This window comes from Oncorhynchus masou, chromosome 24 (assembly GCF_036934945.1).
Source record: "Oncorhynchus masou masou isolate Uvic2021 chromosome 24, UVic_Omas_1.1, whole genome shotgun sequence".
Classification (NCBI taxonomy): Eukaryota; Metazoa; Chordata; class Actinopteri; order Salmoniformes; family Salmonidae; genus Oncorhynchus; species Oncorhynchus masou.
Genome location: NC_088235.1, coordinates 74,050,063 through 74,071,005, shown reverse-complemented (window position 1 = coordinate 74,071,005; position 20,943 = coordinate 74,050,063). Strand labels below are relative to the sequence as shown.

The following is a 20,943-nucleotide window of genomic DNA, read 5'->3' as shown; positions in this document are numbered from 1 at the left end:
TGAGTCCTTTAGGTGGATTTTGCCAAACTCCAAGTGGGCTGTCATGTACCTTTTTACTGAGGACTGGCTTCCGTCTGGCACACTTGAGCTCTGTCAGTGTGACCATCAGGTTCTTGGTCACCTCCCTGACCAAGGCCCTTCTCCCCTGAGTGCTCAGTTTGGCTGGGTGGCCAGCTCTAAGAAGAATCTTGGTAGTTCCAAACTTATTCCATTTAAGAATGATGGAGTCCAGTGTGCTCTTCAATGCTATAAAAAAATTTGGTACCCTTCCCCAGATCTGTGCCTCGACACAATCCTGTCTCAGAGCTCTACGGACAATACCTTTTGACCTCATTGCGTAGTTTTTGCTGACTTGTACTGTCAACTGTGGGACCTTATATAGACAGGTGTGCTTTTACAAATCATGTCCAATCAATTTAATTTACCACAGGTGGACTCCAATGAAGTTGTAGAAACATCTCAAGGATGATCAATGGAAACCGGATGCACCTGAGCTCAATTTCGACTCTCATAGCAAAGGGTCTGAATACTTCTGTAAAAACAAAAGTTTAAAAAAAGTGTGCAGAATTTTTTCACCTGTTTTTGCTTTGTCATTATGGGATGTTCTGTGTAGATTGCTGAGGAACTTTTTTTATTGAATCCATTTTAGAGTAAGGCTGTAGCGTAACAAAATGTGTAAAAAGTCATGGGGTCTAACTACTTTCAGAGTGCACTGTATGCTAACCTGTAGAGCCTTTATGTTTACATTATATGGTGCAATGGTAAGAACACCTGCAACTTCAAGAATTAAACTCCACTGAACTTGTTTCGATGTATGAAATCACTTGGGATTTTCTGGATTTTGGATAGACTCCTTTTTAAAGGGGATATAGCTATTTAAGGGATTTATAAATTAATGATATGTACCCATTGATTCTTGACGAATATAACTTCTAAATGCCTCATGAGCTTAGTTTAAATGTTGTACCTTCAGAAGCCAAACTATATAAGCTGTTTTACTCTGTAAACAACACAGGGGTTGGAACAAAGTATTTTTCAATAGTTTCGTTCTGAATGGAACAATACATTTGTTTCCCTTCCATTCCACATTTCCAACAAGCAAAAAGTTCTGAACCAGTTCAAACGATAAAGTAACATTTTATATCATTCCTTTTTAAACCTGTTTTTATATAGAGCACCAATCAGTGACTCGCATCCTTCAGAGCGTTGGCTTAACGTTGGACCAGAGATAGCTAACAAGCTTTGTGTGTGCAGAGCGGCAGCAGAATGCATTTCCTGTAGTGGCCAATAGGAGACTGGTAACGTTGTTGGAAGAGTATTGCACTGATGGTGTGTCTAATCTGTCACTCGGTGACCCTCGTTTTAAGCTGCTATCACTTATTCCTTCCTAGACCATCTCTCCAGGGTAGATGCACAAAACGAAGCGCTGAGCTAAATTTTGCCTGAACCTTGACCGATGCCCAAGATGAACTTTTCATTCATTGACACTGAAATATCACGTTCTCTTTCAAAACCAGGCCATATAGTGTCTCCCAGCTGCATGAGTCATTAGCTCTCAAATGCACACTGAGGACATAGCATTCAGAAATCATTATCGTGCCTGATGAACTGCGATTGAACCAATTTAGATGGGATGGGATGTTTGTCTGCGTTGTTATAACCTCTAGCTACATGATGTGGATTACGTTGACTTTAATAAGGAGAGAATGTACTGGGAACACGGCAGGGAGGTCTGCTACTCCCTGTTTTCTTTCCAAGTGGGTCTCTATTGATCTGGTCACGTGGTTGTGTGGGCTCTGAGGAGCTCTTCTGGCCCTGCTCTCATTACAGAAGTGTGGTGCTGCTCTTTAATACAAATGACCGCTTTCAACCTGAGAGGATTACATGTGGGACAAACAGCTGGCCCACATTCTGTAGGGTGGGACAACACACTCCCGCACCAGTGGAATAGTTTAATCTGGTGCGTGTTTGATGGATCCAGTTGTCTGACTGGTGAATATTTCATGAAGCGGGAGCAGGAATAACAAAGCTCTGTTCTACTTGCTGAGAAGACGCCGGCTTCATGCACTGTTTGTCCTCCGTGTCACCAGACCCACTGACACAAAAGCTGCATTCACAAGCCCACTCTCTCATGCATGGCCCCTCGTCGAGACAAATCATCCAGTCAACCTTTGAATATTGGCACTCTAGGCCAGATTTGCTAATTGTTCAAGCCAGGGTCCTGTTACAGCAGCTGGGTGTAAGAAAGTTGGTCTTAAACGCTAAGTCGGTTGGCGAAGCATTGTTGCACCAACCAAAAATAAGACGAGTTGTAGCTAAGTCCGGCTTAAGCAATGCGCCTTCATGTGATTTAATGCTTCATATTGATGGTTGCTAGGCAGCGGCCTTTACTAGGCTGTTACCATCCCCGTGGCAGTTCTAAACTTTGCGAGGCAAGTCCCATCGTGTCGCAAAGCCCACCACTATGCATGACTTTTCTTAACCACAACTGTATGGATCAATCAGTAATTACTATCACTGAATTACGGAAATAAGTAGACTGCCATTGAAGGCATTTATCGTGTTGTTGCTTACGGAAACTCTCAAAGTCATCCAACCGTTTTAGATACTATAAAGCAACAGCCGTGTGTTGTCAACTGTAATTTCAGCACCGTTATGATTGGGACAGCGTTATCGCGCTGCTTTGAGACAACCGTGGGGGGACTCCTTGAAAACAGAAATCTGACATTGATGGATTTTTCACAATCTTCGTTTTGAGTATTTGGTTCCAATTAAGGCTGGGAAAATGTTCATGATGATAATCTAGTTTGCTCGTCTATCAGTTGTCAGAACATTTTGCTAGCATGTAATGTAGCCTACACTAGCCTAGTATAACAGGTGGATCGTTTTGCTCCTCACTCATGTAGTAGCCTGGGCTATATTCCGAGTAAAATCCCTTGTCTGATAATCAATCGACGTGATTCTGTTTCACTGAATCTCCGTCTTTATATTTGGTTATTGGATCAATTAGTTGCTGATTTCTGATCAGACACATTTAGCGTGCTGTAATGTAGTGTATTAATCAAGTGTTACTTTTGCTATTGACTCGCGTATAAGCAACTCGAAAAGCCCACAGAGGTTGTTATATATGAATACGAAACTCCCGTCCTTTTGAAAATATAGATAGCTCATTTGTGTGTGTCATGAAAGAATGTCCCAGTTGAACGCCCTATGCCTTCTCTCTACTAGACATAGAATGTAGGCCCAGGCGTAGCACGTAGATTGGCTAACGCCCAGGTGGTGCAACAGGTATCATTTTTATGTCTGCCAGTAGAACACATTTTACGTCGGACGTAGAGTTACAACCAACCGGTCCCAGGGCAGTTTTCACTGGTTGTTCACATTGTCTTTATTTACGTTGTTCAGAGTTATTTTTTTGCAAGCCTTTAAAAATATATATATATTTTTATTTTTACATGTAGTAATTAGCTAAATCTGGTCCTCTACATCCAAATGTTATGAACACACCTTCTACTCTAGCTGATAAATTAACTTATTCAGTGGAAGTAAAATGGCAGAGGTGCTGCTCCACTCTGTCATTGCTACTCAGTGTTTCGTTTTTAGCGTTGGTTCAGATGAGCTACCTGCTTTGCTGACAAGGTTGGGAGAGCAACGCGTTCATGAATGGATGACTTAACTAGCGTGTGCTTTTTATGTTTTCCATTTGGAGAGCTCGTGGTGCTGAAACGTGGCCTACTGGCCTCTATGCTGTTGCCTGTGGAATCTCATCTGTGACACATTCTGTGTCCTTGTCTCCCGATCATGCTATATTAGTGCTCTGAGAACCAATCTTTTCAAAACCTGAATCAATCGGGAAGCTGGAGGATTACCAAAATCATGGAACGATTTTAGTAAATTCAGTCATGGTTTATGAACTGCTTCCTCATCTCTCCCCCTCTCTCAGGTCATCTATCTGAAGAAGACTCCAGAGGAGGCCTACAGGGCTCTGATCTCAGGCTCCAATTCTTCATATCTTCCCTTCAGGTAAGCCCAGCAATGTCCACACTATCACACAGCAGCATGGTTTCTTACCACAGAAACCATCATTGGATATTTGCCTTGCAAGCATATCTTGGCTAATTCCCTTCCCTTTGTATCATGGTTGAGCTTAGAAGTGTTTTTGTTTTACATTGTGCCTCTGCAGTCCATATTGCGGGGCTTTTAGCAGCTCGCGTACCTTTTCGTACTGTGCTTGCTCTGCCTAGTGCATAGGACTGGTTCATCGGTCTGTTTCCCTGCCTTGTCTGGTTTCCACCTCCCAGAGGAGGCCGACACCAGAGGCTTCCCCAGTTCCCGTTTTTTTTGTTTGTGTCACCTGAAACGGTGACGCCCTGTCTGTCCCTAGGACATCTGATACTCTGTAATAACTCTGTCATGCAACCCGACAACACAGACATGGGTCACAGCTCCACAGCACAATTAGTCCCCCGTGACGCTTCCCTTTCTGTCATCCTTGTCGTCATTTTCCCTTAATCCTCTTATTAACAGGGTGTATGTCTTACAATAGATTGGGCCTGTGTGTATATGTATGACGCATGACATGTGAGTCTAAAATAACTTCCGGCGTGTCTCGTGTCTTATCAGAACCAGTTATTAGACCTAAAAAGCAGACGAATTGGTGTGTTCTCAGATTGTAATAATACTTCATAGTAAGGTATTTTGGTAGTCCCAGGCTTGTGGCATTGACAACAACAAAAAAATCTAGATTCTACAAGTTTAGCCTCCAATTGTTTTTAGTCAGTTATTATACCTGCCTTACTCCAAAACAGAACTTGTATTTGTTTTACTCTGCATATTCCACCCACTACATGAACCCACACATCCTCTCTCTCCCCAGCATAACATGGAGTTAATTTGCTTTCTCGTGGCATAACATATCTATGCTGTTGTGGATCAGTGAACTCACTCTTTAAAAGGATTGGGCTACATTTTTAGAGTGGGCGTGCCAAAAATTGAACATCACTCGCCATTGTTAGATGTGAAAAATGGTTTAATCTTTGTTAGCCTGGTTGCTTTCACTTGTCATATAACACAAGCAAACAAGCAGTTTTGATGCATCTGGAGGGAGTGTACGGTTTAGAATGGAGAGCTGGATTAGATTTTGCCTGGCTACCCAGACTCCTAGCTCAGGCCAAACGCTACAATAATTCTTCGCAATAAGTCTGGATCAGAGTACGTCCCCGACGCATTCGGGGCTGTCTGGTTGGCCCAGAAACCGATGGGTTGGGCCAGAACATACGTGGGTGACGCAAGTCAGTTAAGAACAAATTCTTATTTTCAAAGGCCTAGGAACAGTGAGTTAACTGCCTTGTTCAGGGGTAGAAAGGCAGATTTTTACCTTGTCAGCTCAGGGATTCGATCTTGCAACCTTTCGGTTACAAGTCCAACACTCTAACCACTAGGCTACCTGCCGCCCCACACTGGGTCAGGTGGGGCTTCTGTAATCCAAGCTGGCCATTTGGGTTCAGTCGCGTGGTGTAGATGTTGTCACGGTTTGTTGATGGAATTGTCCATTGTTAGATCGTCTATGCATTGAACAGGCCACAGATAACAGGAACAAGGCTATAGTCCTGCGTGTACGTGCTCCATAGCGAATAGCCTTATCAGCTCCTTCCTATTGAACTGTGGAGGGAGTCACACCCTCATGATCAGTCCCATCTGCATTCCAACTCAATTTCACATGGAGGTGAGGAATTAGTGATGGCGTTGGGGATATATAGATGTGATGTGTGGGAGCAGGAACAGGGCAGCTGGTGGGTAAGTAAAGTGAAGGCATGTCAACAAGAGCTGTTGTATCTCTCTGCCCCTACATTGACCTGTGATTGCGTTCTGTACCTGTCTTGTACATGGGTCAGCAGCCAGGCTCTACGGTCAATTTTTGGCATTGTTGGCCCGAGTTATGATGGTGACAGATATCCACCCTTAGGGCTTGCCTTAACCTGCCAGTGTGTTTGGTGAATTGAAGCTGGATAATATCATGTAGTCCTATGGACTCTCCCTGTGTTGGTAATAAACAGGTGAGAGATTAGGATATCTCACTGAACCCAGTTGTTTTTGCTGACTTCTCTCTCTTGTCTGTGCTTGGTTACAATTTAGGCCTATCGTCACTACATTCCTATGTTCTCCGACTACTCTTCCACTCCTTTCTTTATTTACTCACTAACTTACCACGAAGCATTGTGTCTATCCACCAAAAGAAAATACAGATCTGAATACAATGTGTATGACTTTGGAGTCTTCCTGGTCATAGAAGAATCATAGGCACTGCAGTGTTTTCAGTTAGCCCTGTTGTCTCCTCTCTGTGGCAACGCCTCTATTGGCGCTCTCTGGTTTAATTGGGTCCTTGTGTGGCCCACAAAGATGGCCTTCTTGCCGGGGCCACGGGGCTCTGTGAATGGAGAAGAATGCAGCTTTGTCAGTTTACTTGACCAGCTCTAATGGCCCCTAGCTAAAGGGATGGCACTTATGTAACTTGTTTTGTTGGGTGGAGAATGAACGAGCAGAGATTGGCGAAGAGGGGAGACGGTGTTCTCATTCAATCATTAATGCTCTCTTGTCCCGCACTTTAAGCTGTGGGAGCATTCTCAACTACGCTCGAGCCCTATTTTTGCATACTTGTGTAATGAAGGCTGGACCAATCCTCCTCCCACCACTCTGCGTTGCCAGCACAATTTAGTTTCCTTTGAACTTGATTTGATGGATATCGCTGGGCTACTTTTAGAAATTCTATTTCTAACTGGGCCTTTGACCTTATTCGTCCCACCTCTCCCCAGTGGCTCCCTCCAGAGGGTCGTGTGTGTGTGTGTGTTTAGAGAACAGTGGGACACAGATGCTTCCCCGATCCTCTCTTCCCGTAGTTAGTAGCTGACTTTATTTTAACTGTGCCGACTGGAGTTTGGTTTTTGGATGGGGTTGGTACAATGTTATGAGAGGGAAATGGACTGACCTACACACACCCACAGTAGTACATAGACACACATTACGTCAGGGGTCTCCAACATTTTCTAGCATGAGTTACTTTAAAAAGAAATTAAATAAGTCGCAAGCTACAAATGTCTTTTTTCTAGCTTTCAAATAGGTTTTTATGTTTCTCAATTACAATTGTTCGTAAAGGAACAATGAAATTGTATGTTCTGAGGCCATGTCAATTGTTAAATCACAATCTTTTTTTCAGGGGGCTCTTTGTAAAAAAAAGACAGAACAAATGTTTTTTTGTGTAATCCCTCTTTTTTTTTTTTTTACTTTGCGAATCTAGCGAGTGAGCAATGTGCCTGTCTAGCGACGGTTCTGTACTGCTGCTGCTCATTTCATGGCAGAGTTTGCAAATAATAGATATAAATTATATACTTACTCATGATATACTTCTGCTAGGTAAGCCTACTTTGCAGTTAGCATTTAATTTGAAAGGTTTTAGGGAAAGTATTTCTGTCAACCCACGACAGTTACCATATCAACTGACTTCACACTGAGTGATAAACAAATGCACGCACCGTGTGTAGACAGACGGGGTCAATGTGGCTGGAAATGAATGTGCAGATATTGTGTTCGGTTTGGCTTTTTCAGCCAATAGTGGCTAATCAGGGGTGGGATAAAGCCAATATTGTGTTGATTTACACGGTAGCTTGATAGCTGTGATATTTGTTTGACGGTTTGCGATGGAACACATGAAAAATGTAGTATACTTTTGGAATTGTTTGGCGAGTTACTCGTAGGTGGGCTGCGAGCTACTGGTAGCTTGCAATCAACCTGTTGGGAGAACCCTGCATTACGGTTTGTAGGCACACACATTATGGCAGGGTTCTCCAACCATTTCTAGCATGAGAGCTACTTCATTTTTTAAAACTTTCAAATAAGCACACTCTTCTCTTCTACTCTGCAAATTTCCCCCGTGTCCTTGGTGTACAACAGATGTTTTCTGTCGGTATTCAGTGCCTTCAGAAAGTATTCATACCCCTTGACTTTTTCCACATTTTGTTGTTTCAGCCTGAATTCAAAATGGATGAAATATTTAAAAAAAAATCTCACCAATACCCCATAATGACAAAGTTAAAACATATCTAAAAAAAAATGTATTTTTTTGTTGAATTTTACCTTTTTTTCTCCCCAATTTCGTGGTATCCAATTGTTGGAGTAGCTACTGTCTTGTCTCATCGCTACAACTCCCATATGGGCTCGGGAGAGACAAAGGTTGAAAGTCATGCGTCGTCCGATACAACCCAACCAGCCGTACTGCAGGAGTCGCTGGTGCGCGTTGAGACCAGGACGTCGACCCACGGACGTCGTGGCCGGTTACGACAGAGCCTGGGCGCGAACCCAGGGACTCTGATGGCACAGCTGGCGCTGCAGTACAGCGCCCTTAACCACTTAACCACCCAAAACATATCTAATTAACATCAGTATTCACACCACTTTGGCAGCAATCACGTCTGTATCTTTCTGGGTATGTCTCTAAGAGCTGTGCACACCTGGATTGTACAATATTTGCCCATAATTTTTTTTTTTTTTTTTTAAAGGTTTGTTCTTTTACGCTCTCAGGTTGGTTGTTGATCATTGCTTGACAGGCATTTTCAAGTTTTGTCATAGATTTTCAAGTAGATTTAAGTCAACTTACTCGGGCCACTCAGGAACATTCACTGTCTTGTTAAGCAACTCGTGTTGTATTTGGCCTTGTGTTTAAGGTTATTGTCCTGCTGAAAGGTGAATTTGTCTTCCAGTATTGGTTGGAAAGCAGACTGAACCAAGTTTTCCGCTCCATTCCGTTTCTTTTTCTAACCTGAATCTCCCTAGTCCTTGCCGATGACAAGCATATCCATAACATGATGCATCCACCACCATGCTTAAATACAGTATGAAGAGTGGTACTCAATGATGTGTTGGATTTGCCCAAAACAACATTTCTTTGCCACATTTATTAGTCTTACTTTAGTGCCTTGTTGCAAACAGGATGCATGTTTTGAAATATTTGTGTTCTGTACAGGCTTCCTTTTCACTCTGTCAATCAGGTTAGTATTGTGGAGTAACAACAATGTTGTTGATCCATCCTCAGTTTTCTCCTATCACATCCAATAAACTCTAACTGTTTTAAAGTCACAATTTCATGGTGAAATTCCTGAGTGGTTCCCTTCCTCTCCGGCAACTGAGTTAGGAAGGACGCCTGTATGTTAGTAGTGACTGTGTGATACACCATCCAAAGTGTAATTAATTACTTCACCATGTTCAAAGGGATATTGAATGTCTGCATTTTTATTTTTACCTTTATCTACCAATAAATGCTCTTTGCGAAGCATTGGAAAACCTCTTTCTTTGATTGAATCTGTTTGAAATTCACTTCTCGACTGCGGGACCTTACAATTATGTGTAGGGTACAGAGATGACTTATTTATTCAAAGTTAATGTTGACTATTATTGCACACAGAGCGAGTCCATGCAACTTATTATGTGACTTGTTAAGCAAATGTATTACTCCTGAACTTATTTAGTCTTGCAGTAATAAAGGGGTTGAATACTTATTGACTAAAGACATTTCAGCTTTAATTTTTTTTTTAATTTGTAGAAATGTCTAGAACAAATTCTACTTTTAACATTATGGTCTATTGTGTATAGGACAGTGACACAATCTAAATGTAATCCATTTTAAAATAATGCTGTAACACAATTGCTGATTTCTTTTTTTCCCCAGTTAGCTTTCCTCTGTTCTGGGAATTTTTTTCCCTTTTTAATTTTGTTACTCAAGATTTAAATTCTTCATAGAGCAACAAATTTATGTTTTTTAGGTCTTTTAAATTGTTATTCCCCTTTTATTGCCTATCTAGTGAGAGTGGAATGTGTCAGTCTAGCATTGTTTCTGCTGTTAGGCCTACTGCTGCAGCACATGTTATGGCAGAACAAACATGTTATGCAAACAAATCGCCACCCAATTGATACCTATAATCATGATAGTACCAGTCAAACCATTTTTTTTTTTTTTTACTATTTTCTACATTGTAGAATAATAGTGAAGACAAACTATGAATAATACATATGTTGTAACCAAAAAAGTGTTAAATAAATAAAAATATATTTTAGGTTCTTTAAAGTATCCACCCCTTTGCCTCGATGAAAGCTTTGTAAACTCTTGGCATTCTCCCTCGAATGAGTAGGTGTCCCAACTTTTGACTGAAACTGAACTTCTGTCAGGTAAGCCTACTTTGCAGCTAACACTTTTAATTGAGGAGGTTTTAGGGAATGTTTTTCAACCAACAAGGCTGTTATCATTAGCATCACAAATTGGCTACACACAGAGTGATAGACAAATGTGTGCACCAAACAGACAGACGGGAGCAATATTGCTGGCAGATATTATGTTTAGGTTTTTAAGCCAGTAGGGGCTAACCAGGATAATGTCAATGTGGCTTTGAATGGGTAGTAGCCAGGAGCTTGAGGTGTCTAATACTTGTGAGAATTATTGATGACAGTTTGCAATGGAAACCATAAAATGCATGTACTTTCAGAATAATTTGGTGGGCTGTGAGAAACTGGTAGCTCTCCATTTACCTGTTGGAGACCCCTGCATTACGGCATATAATCTCACACACGTACAGTTTCAGCCTTTTGTGTCTGAAACACCTTGTTTTGTGTTGTGAGTGGTGTCACGGTAACTGAACTCCTCGTGTCTCTGACACACCACTTTGTGTAGGTGGCCTCTTGAAGGCTCTTGGTTGAACTTCTGCCATTCCCTTTGATGCTCCTGTCAGTAACAGAGCGCTCCCAGCCTGCAGCAACACTCCGACCTAGAGAGAGGAACGAGAACAAACAGCTGAATTTGACCCAGATTCTTCTGCCAGCTACAATATGCCTATGAAATGAGGAATTAAGTACATTGCGTGCATAATGTGCAATTTGAGATTTTGTGCGTGCCAAATTGTGTGTTTGTGAAACAGGGAAGCTGTGTTTATAGATTAATACTTTTTTTTCTTGTCAGCATTGGAGAATACCAAATGAGCTGAGGCTGAAATGCAAGTGCTTTGATTTTGTGAAAAGCTGTCTCTAGAAAGATATGTCTTCCCACATTCGCTGGTCTCCTCTCTCAGGGCCAATTTCTCTGCACACATCTCCTTAAGGACGTGACGAACGTCTTACGTTTTCAGTTTTCGCCATGAATATATATATATATATATACTTCGATCTCTCTTGCCCTGTTTCAAGTGTTCTTTCCAAACCTAATGGGTTTTTTTGTTCTCCTTTGTCGTTGGCCTATCTAGTATCCCAATTTTGTCCAAGGTCACTGTCTGTCACCTAAGTGGATGGTGACATCACTTGTCCTGGCTCAAGGACTTATAGAATTGGAGCATTCCTCTTGATGCCCATGTCCCACAAAAGATGAGATGTTTGGATTCTATGTTCGGATATGGACCAGTGGTTTCTGATTTTGTGTGTGTGCAATGGGGATGTTTGCTGTGTTTTGATAGGGGTGAGTACATAGAGGGCACCTTGTTCCGTAGCTAAAGTTTGGGGTCACTTAGAAATATCCCTTGTTTTTGAAAATAAACAATGTATTGTCCATTTAAAATAACATCAAATTGATCAGAAATACAGTGTGAGTGACTATTGCAGCTGGAAATGGCAGATTATTTAAAAGGAATGTCTATGTAGGCATACAGAGGCCCATTGTCAGCAACCATCACTCCTGTGTTCCAATGGCACGTTGTGTTAGCTAATCCAAGTTGATCATTTTAAGACTAATTGATCATTAGAAAACCCTTTTGCAATTATGTTAGCACAGCTGAAAACTGTTGTCCTGATTTAAAGAAGCAATAAAACTGGCCTTCTTTAGACTAGTTGAGTATCTGGAGCATCTGTTTGTGGGTTTGATTACAGGCTCAAAATGGCCAGAAACAAGTTACTTTCTACTGAACCTCATCTATTATTCTGAGAAATGGAGGCTATTCCATGCGAGAGATTGCCAAGAAACTGAAGATCTCGTACAACGCTGTGTACTACTCCCGTCATACTAGCTCTAACAAGAATAGAAAGAGTTGGAGGCCCCGGGGCACAACTGAGCAAGAAGACCAGTACATTAGTGTCTAGTTTGAGAAAGACGCCTCAAGTCCTCAACTGGCAGCTTAATTAAATAGTACCTGCAAAACACCGAAATCACATACTGAATAAATGTATAAATGCAACAATTTCAAAGATTTTACTGAGTTACAGTTCATAGAAGGAAGTCAGTCAATTTAAATAAATAAATTAGGCCCTAATCTATGGATTTCGCATGACTGTGAATGGGCACAGCCATGGGTGGGCCTGGGAGGGCATAGGCCCACCCACTTGGGAGCCAGCCTCCCTCAGACAGTCCTGCGTGTGAAGAAGCCAAATGTTGAGGTCCTGGGCTGGCATGATTTACAAGTGGTCTGCAGTTGAAAGGCCAGTTGTATGTACTGCCAAATTTAAAAAAATAATGTTGGAGGCAGCTATGGTAGAGAAATGAACATGACATTTTCTGGTAACAGCTCTGTTGGACTTTCCTGCAGCCAGCATGCCAATTGCACGCCCCTTTAACTTGAGACGTCTGTTGCATTGTGCTGTGTGACCAAAACTGTACATTTGTGGCCTTTTAATGTCCTCGGCACAAGGTGCACCTGTGTAATGATCTGCTTAATCAGCTTCTTGATATGCCACACCTGTCAATTGGATTGATTATCTTGGCAAAGGAGAAATGCTCATGAACATAGATATGAACTAAATGTGAGAAAAAACCTTGTGTGTATTGAACATTTCTGGGTTCTTTTAGCTCATGAAAATGGGACCTACACTTTACATGTTGCGTTTTATATTTTTGTTCCGTTTAGTTCCCATGTTTGGGCTTCAGCATATTGGAGAGATTGGAAAGACAATGTCGTAATTGCGACACTTAAATAATTTTTCAATTAATCTCTCACTCCTTAATTTCTTTGATTTTCAGAGATGCCTCATTTGGAAACTGCACATACAACCTGACTATTCTCGACTGCTTGCAAGGAATCCGGAAGGTAAGTTTTGTGTATTTATGGACTTCCAGTAAATCATAACGTTAAATAGAAAGCCATCTTTTGCGTAGCTGATCTTGATTCTTTTCCTCCCTCTTTATCACCATTCTACAGACTTTCTTATATCCAAGGCCAAGCCAACACTTACTTGCTGAATACACCGGCCACTCGCTTGCCTCAGTCATAACCAACTATATTAATTTGTGGGCAGGTCCAAACAGACAAGTAACATTTAGCTAGCTAGCTTTTGCTGGCTAGTTTGTTCTGGGAGATTAACACAAGGTTATTTTCCCTGACATGCATATGGTTCCCTTTTTGTTTTTTAGCTGTTTTTTTGTAGAGTTTTGATCCATAGTCATACAAAGTTGTGTTTCTCTACTCCGATTTAATCCACAGGTAAAAAGGGAAACCTAGTTAGTATCCAATAAGGAGGGGAATTGTGGCGCATCTCAAATAGATCCAACTTCTATTTTAGCGCTTGACTACACAGACGCTTGTGCGGGTGACAGGATCGAATAACATGTATGTGTACATTTTTCTTTTGCGATGCTAGCGCACTCGACAATGGTGGATAAGGTTAGCAGTTGTCTCTCTCCGTGGCATCCTGACCTAGCATTTAGACGGCAATCCCAGACCGAGGGCAGAGTTTTTTTTTTTTTTTTTTGTCCGACAGCCCGGGGGGGGGGGGGGGTTTAATGTAACCCTGTAGGTGAGCGGTAGGAAGGTAGCACAGTCTCACGTGGCACTGCAGGTACAGTGACAAAGGCCAACACCCACAATAACCACTCTTTAAGTTACATCAGCCTACGCTGGGGACTTAGTGTGCCAGCAGTGTCATTCCGGAAAGACTGGTCAGACAGCCATCATATAGGAATGTCTGTGATTCCTTGGCACATTCCAGTATTTTCTGTCAACTTCCACAACAGGCCCTAGTACACACACACACACACACACACACCCCCCCAAAGACCCTGGGAATTTCCCTTCCCAGTGTGAGTGGCAGGGAATAACAACAAGAAACCTGAGACAAGAAACCTTAGACTCCAGTCCCATATATTTGCAATAAGGGTTTGGGGTAATTTTAAATCCACTTCCTGAATGAAATTGGCACCAATTCTGGTATATAGCCCTCAGAACAACTTGCTTGCTTCTGCTGTTGCTGTATTGCCGGTTCTTAAACACTAGAAAGAACCTGGCCTCTTTGGACCCCCCTTCAGGCCAATGAGGAGCCATTTTGACTCAACATTCTAACAGCCTAATAAATACATTGCATGTATGCTATCTGAAATATATTTGGTTTAATTTATGGAGGTCTTGAGTAACATTAGAATACAAAAAAAAACATGATTTCGAAGACACTAGTATTTTTGTTTGGCTAATTTGTTACTGTAGGCTCTCTGTTGCCATGTGGTCACATGTGGAGTGCATGGAACAGTGGTTATTCTTGTGAAATATTATTTTGCAGAAAGAAATTGTTGCTACTTGGCAATGGTAAGTGTTTTGGAAAGCTCAGAATTTGCTCTTTTTGATACGATATAGAAATCAAAACTTCTTACCTGCATGTGACTCTCTGTAGGAGGATTTGAAAAAGTAGCCTTTTGTCCTCTTAAGTGCTTTTAACACATTTGAAATTCTAACAACATACGTGTGTGAAATACAGACATATTTAGGAATAGTCCAGGACAGAGTGGGGCATAACTTTAAAAATGTCAGCGCTATTTAAATTGTATAATCATATTGGGTCAAAAGGATCCCCTTGGCCATTCTAGTGTTAAGCAGCCATTTCCCCATCTTTTTATGGCCCTGTAATGCTACTGAGTGAGTCTCAGTAATGTATGGTGTTGGATAAGGTGGCTGCCTACTGTGTTAATTACAGGCTGTTTCTGTTCTAATCACTGTGATTTGTACCATGATTCACTGTTTGGCTGTCTGCTCTGCTCTAGTAGAGGGACCCGGTGCCCCCGTTAGCATGTCACTGGGCTAATGAATTAATCACTTGACACACACTTATGTGACAGGTGTGCAGGGCGCGCACACACAAAGGTACATAGTGTATTCAGACCCCTCGACTTCTTCCACATTTTGTTACCTGACCGCTTTATTCTAAAATTGATTCAATTAATTGTTTTCCTCATCAATACACCATAATGACAAAGCTAAAGCAGGTTTAGACATTTTTGCAAATGTGTTAAAAGTAACACGTTATTTACATGAATATTCAGACCCTTTGCTATGAGACTCGAAATTGAGCTCAGGTACATCCTGTTTCCGTTGATCATCCCTGATGTTTCTACAACTTGATTGGAGTCCACCTGTGGTAAATTCAATTGATTGATTTGGAAAGGCGCACACCTGTCTAAGATCTCACAGCTGACAGTGCATGTCAGAGCAAAAACCAAGCCATGAGGTTGAAGGAATTGTCCATAGAGCTCCGAGACAGATTTGTCGAAGCACACGTCTGGGGAAGGGTGCCAAAACATTTCTGTGGAATTGAAGGTCCCCAGTGGCCTCCATCATTCTTTTATAAAAAAATGTTCATCCTGTTTTCTCCCCAATTTTGAGGTATCCAATTGGTATTTAGTCTTGTCCCATCGCTGCAACTCCCATATGGATTCGGGAGAGGTAAAGGTCGAGAGCCATGCGTCCACCGAAAAACAACCCAGCCAAGCTGCACTGCTTCTTTACACAATGCCTACTTAACCCGGAAGCCAGCCGCACCAATGTGTCGGAGGAAGCACCGTACACCTGGCACGCCACAGAGACGCTAGAGCCCGATGGGACAAGAAGCATGGTGGTGGTATCATACGGTGGGGGATGTTTTTCAGCAGCAGAAACTGGGAGACGAGTCCGTATCAAGCAGGGGAAAATTAACGGAGTAAAGTACAGAGATCCTTTATGAAAACCTGTTCCAGAGTGCTCAGGACCTCACTGGGGCGAAGGTTCACCTTCCAACAGGACAACGGCCCTAAGCACGCAGCCAAGACATTGCAGGAGTGCAGCGACGCTCCCCATCCAACCTGATAGAGCTTGAGATGATGTGCAGAGAAGAATGGGAGAAACTCCCCAAATAGAAGTGTGCCAAGCTTCTGGCGTCATACCCAAGAAGACTCGAGGCTGTAATCACTGCTAAAGGTTCTTCAACAAAGTACTGAGTAAAGGGTCTGAATACCTATGAAATGTGATATTTTCAGCAAAATATTATATTAGCAAAAATTCAACCTTTTTTTGCTTTGTCATTATGGGGTATTGTGTGTAGATTGAGGGGGGAACAATTTAATCCTTTTTAGAATACGGCTGTAACGTAACAAAATGTGGAAAAAGTCAGTCTGAATACTTTCCGAATGCACTGTAGGTATGTACCCTCACATAGGTGGGTCGGATGGTCACCATAGTGTAAACAGTTCAAAGGGATTTCCTTCTTTATAAACCTAGGCGTGGTACAGAAAGAGGCCATAGTTAACCCTGGTTTGCTGAGAGGTTAATTGTCTATTAAACCTGCTGCTCAGGAGAACTGAGAAGAGTTGCGTAACACAGACCTGGGGGGAGAGCAGCTCAGACAATTGTCAACACTATAGACCTGACTGAGAAGAGGGGCTGGAAAGAGGCTGTCAGCGCAGTGTGCGCGTGCAGTGAACATGCCCACTGCACGCTCAAGTGTCCAATGTTTGTGTGCATCTCAGTTTCCCTGTCTCAAATGAATAGTCTCCTACTCTCTGCCTTTCCATGGATTTATTTTACTATATAGTTCTTTTAAAATGCTGTAGGATATGTTTCTGAGCCAAGGACAGACCCTGAACTTATCCTTGAATGAGCGTGTACACAATATATTCTACTTGGACACTATCATATTATTGTATGCGTTATGTGAGGGGCGTGGAGGTTTGTTTGACAGTTGCTGTTACCTTGATTTACTGTTAATTCACAGGCTGGAGAGCTGGATCGGGTGGTTTCTTTAGAACTCAACTGGTCACATGAAATGCGATAATTAGTTTTGATTTAAGAATTAAGGCCTGGACAGTAAAGACCAGATGTCTCCCATCTCTGACCTTTTGTTGAAGTAAAATAGATCAAATTGTTTTTAATATCCCTTTGGCTATCCTTCTGGCTAACGAATCTGTGACTGGTCTAGACATGGGAATCCAGAACTATGAACTCAGTGGCTGATCATTTAAACCAATTGAGAATTGATTTCTGGTGGATAAAGAAAACTTGTCAACTCTTCTGGGACACTACCAGGACTGGAGCTGAATAGCCCTTTGGCTCGCTGCCTTGGAGAAGCAAAACTTTAAAAATAAAAACTATTGGCTCAGCCGAATTATATAAAATTCACTAAATAATTTAAACTTAATTTTACAATTTACAACCCCCTAATGCTTACCAATGATAGTTCTACAGTGTATGGCTGGTACGGTGTAGTACCGACTGCACACGCTTAATCAGACACTCCCTATTTAACACAACTGCTGCAAATGTTACAGGCCTTAGACAGGAGACACAGTGGTGTGGGGTAGAATACTGGGAAGGAGCACGGTGGTTCCACTTTCTCTACTCACAATGACCCTCAAGGCTTTGGTTGGTTGCTGACTGTTCACTATGCAGCTATCCTCACCAAGGCTATAATTGAGTTGGTGGGTTAAAGTGCCTACATATATTATCCTTAGTAATTTAGCCTTGCACCAAGCAAACGCATCACTTTGTCATGCCAGTAACCCTCTTATGTTATTGTTGCTTTATTATCCCTATCCTTGTAAGCCCACATTATCATCAACATGGCTTAGTTTGATGCAGCTGATAATGACTGTCTGGGTCACTTTGCCGTCCTCCGCTGTAACAGTATCTGTTCTGAGCGACGCAGATTGTAATCGGTCATCATGACCCTGCAAAGGCTTTTGTGCGTCAGGCTTTCCGGTGGACCGCAGGCTTGAGGTGAATCTAATTCTGGGGTTGCCTCGATCACTTCAGTTTTGCTTGGTCATGAATGAACTGAGACCCACACAAACACATACATATATTAAACTGTGTGTTCTTTTCTTTCCTCTTCAGGCCCTGCAGCATGGATTCTTTGACTTTGAGTCGTTTGATGTGGATGAATACGAGCACTACGAGGTAATGATGACACGTTGACCTTGAACCTGCTCCAATAGTAAGCGTCTGCCCATCAGTTTGAATGGCAGAGCGTCTGTAAATCGCAAAAGGCAGCACCCCTACAATGTTCACAATCCCACTCTGTTACGCTGCGCTTGACTGATGAGCTGACGTGCACCTTTTCAGTTTAATGAGAACGTCTTGTGTGAGTGACATCGGTTAGTTTGACCCGACTAGGCAAAATCGGGCAGAATATTGTTGTCTACATAGTCACAAAATTACTTTTTTGATAATGTTGATGTTGTAATCTAGCCTGGTCCCAGAGCTGTTTGTGCCATGGATTAACAATGACAATAGGAGTTGGCAAGGCGGTACAAACAGATCTGGGACCAGGCTAGTGGGAGCCATCAGTTTAGGTTGATACTGAAGATGGCTACTAACTGGCCATCCTGGAAAGTCTGAATAAAGCATTTAGTGTTGAAGTAGAATTTTCAGTCAGAGCAAAATGTCCATATCCCTTGTCTTCTGGGCCCCTGTTGGATATGTTGAGTCCTCTTCTCTCTTTCTCTGTTATAGCGAGTTGAAAATGGAGACTTCAACTGGATTGTGCCTGGGAAATTTCTGGCCTTCAGTGGACCCCATCCCAAAAGTAAAATAGAAAATGGTGAGACGAGTTTTGGATTCTCTCAGTGACCTTTTATGGACCCTTTTTCTTTAAGAATCAATAGCCGTTCCAGAGTAATTTAATAGTTGTCTCGACCAATGAACCTTGACACGGTTCGGGTTCAGATTGGAGATTTAGGTAGACTTTCCCTATGCATCTGTTTTCCCTCGTCTGTTCTCCTCTAACAGCAGAGTCATTGGAGTAGTAATAAGTTTGACAACAAACCAAAGATTGTACTTTTTGTCTTCACTGGCAGGTTTAGAATTAGTTGTCCTTACCTAAGTTTTACACAATTTAACTGTCCTTAACCCCCCCCCCCCTCCTCCCTAAACCAGGCTATCCTCTTCACGCTCCAGAAGCATACTTCCCCTACTTCCGACAGCACAACGTTACCTCGGTCGTCCGGCTCAACAAGAAGATCTATGATGCCCAGCGCTTCACGGATGCCGGCTTCGACCACTACGACCTGTTCTTTGTAGACGGCAGCACGCCAAGCGACATCATCACCCGCCGCTTCCTGCACATCTGCGAGAGCACCGACGGCGCAGTGGCCGTCCACTGCAAAGGTGCATGCGCGCGCACACTGCAGTATATGTTGAGATAGTGCAGACCCCATATGCCAGGCAAGCCACTATTTGGACTGTTTCCATTGTGTGGCTGGCAAGCCTAATCAAACGCACCTTATGTATTTTATGTCTGTTAAGAGGGATTTTAAAGAGTTCACTCTTCATTGGAATGTTATTTGACTGCCAAGTTGGCGGATCCAAGTTGATCAGTAATGCAACACTCAACTGTATTTTTGTATTCTTTGCCAACGAATGCAGGCCTGCAGGTCTTACATTAGGGGGCAGTGTTGTTCAATGTATGCCCCTTGTCAGGTGTATTACTTACCAGAGTTACCATAGTGCTCTAGTATTGCAGTGATACTGTACCTATGTCTTATGTGGTGAAGCTTATGTTCCTAAAAGTCTTATTTATAGAACAAATCTGATGATGACATTATAAGGTAATCTCTGTCTCTTTCTCTCTTAGCTCATCTCTCCTCTCATCTCTCTTTTTATGTATTACTTTTATCTCTCTCGCTCTCTATCAATCAGCTGGCCTTGGGCGTACAGGCACTCTCATAGGCTGTTACCTGATGAAGCACTACCGCTTTACAGCAGCAGAGACCATTGCCTGGATCAGAGTCTGCCGACCAGGCTCCGTCATCGGCCCTCAGCAGCACTTCCTGGACGAGTACGTATTCCTTATGGCAGGTCCCAGATCATTTTCCTCTAGCTACTTGTCATTCATATACATTATAAGCCTTTGGAAGAGCAATTGTTTGAATTCGAGGTCGACCGATTATGATTTTTCAGTACCGATTTATTGGAGGACCATAAAAGCCGATACCGATTAATCAGACTTAAAAAAAAAAAAAAAAAATGTATTAATGTTTTAATTTTGTAATAATGACAATTACAACAATACTGAATTAACACTTATTTTAACTTAAAATAATACATCAATAAAATCAATTTAGCCTCAAGTAAATAATGAAACATGTTCAATTTGGTTTAAATAATGCAAAAACAAAGTGTTGGAGAAGAAAGTAAAAGTGCAATATGTTCCATGTAAAATATGTGCCATGTAAGAAAGCTAACGTTTCAGTTCCTTGCTCAGAACATGAGAACATTTGAAAGCTGGTGGTTCCTTTTAACATGAGTCTTCAATATTCCCAGGTAAGAAGTTTTAGGTTGTAGTTATTATTGGAATTATACGACTATTTCCCTCAATACCATTTGTATTTCATTAACCTTTGACTATTGGATGTTCTTATAGGCACTTTAGTATTTCCAGTGTAACAGTATAGCTTCCGTCCCTCTCCTCGCTCCTCCCTGGGCTCTAACCAGAACCATCGACAATTAGCACGCGCTAACTAGCTAGCCATTTCACTTCGGTTACACAAGCCTCATCTCGGGAGTTGATAGGCTTGAAGTCATAAACAGCGCAATGCTTGACGCACAACGAAGAGCTACTGGCACGAAAGTGCTGTTTGAATTAATGTTTACGCGCCTGCTTCTGCCTACCACCGCTCAGTCAGATTATATGCAACGCAGGACACGCTAGATAATATCTAGTAATATCATCAACCATGTGTAGTTAACTAGT

General features: G+C 42.1%; 1 protein-coding gene across 3 annotated transcripts in view; it reads left to right on the top strand.

The window, feature by feature from the left end:
- LOC135512619 (dual specificity protein phosphatase CDC14AB-like) overlaps positions 1-20,943 on the top strand; it is a 53,569-nt gene that overhangs the window by 12,684 nt on the left and 19,942 nt on the right. For all 3 annotated transcript variants that reach the window (XM_064934834.1, XM_064934835.1, XM_064934833.1), the window contains exons 5-10: positions 3,944-4,023; positions 12,980-13,046; positions 18,087-18,149; positions 18,705-18,792; positions 19,128-19,358; positions 19,890-20,028. In XM_064934834.1, coding sequence (XP_064790906.1) covers positions 3,944-4,023; positions 12,980-13,046; positions 18,087-18,149; positions 18,705-18,792; positions 19,128-19,358; positions 19,890-20,028 — 668 coding nt within the window. The remainder of the gene's footprint in view (positions 1-3,943; positions 4,024-12,979; positions 13,047-18,086; positions 18,150-18,704; positions 18,793-19,127; positions 19,359-19,889; positions 20,029-20,943) is intronic.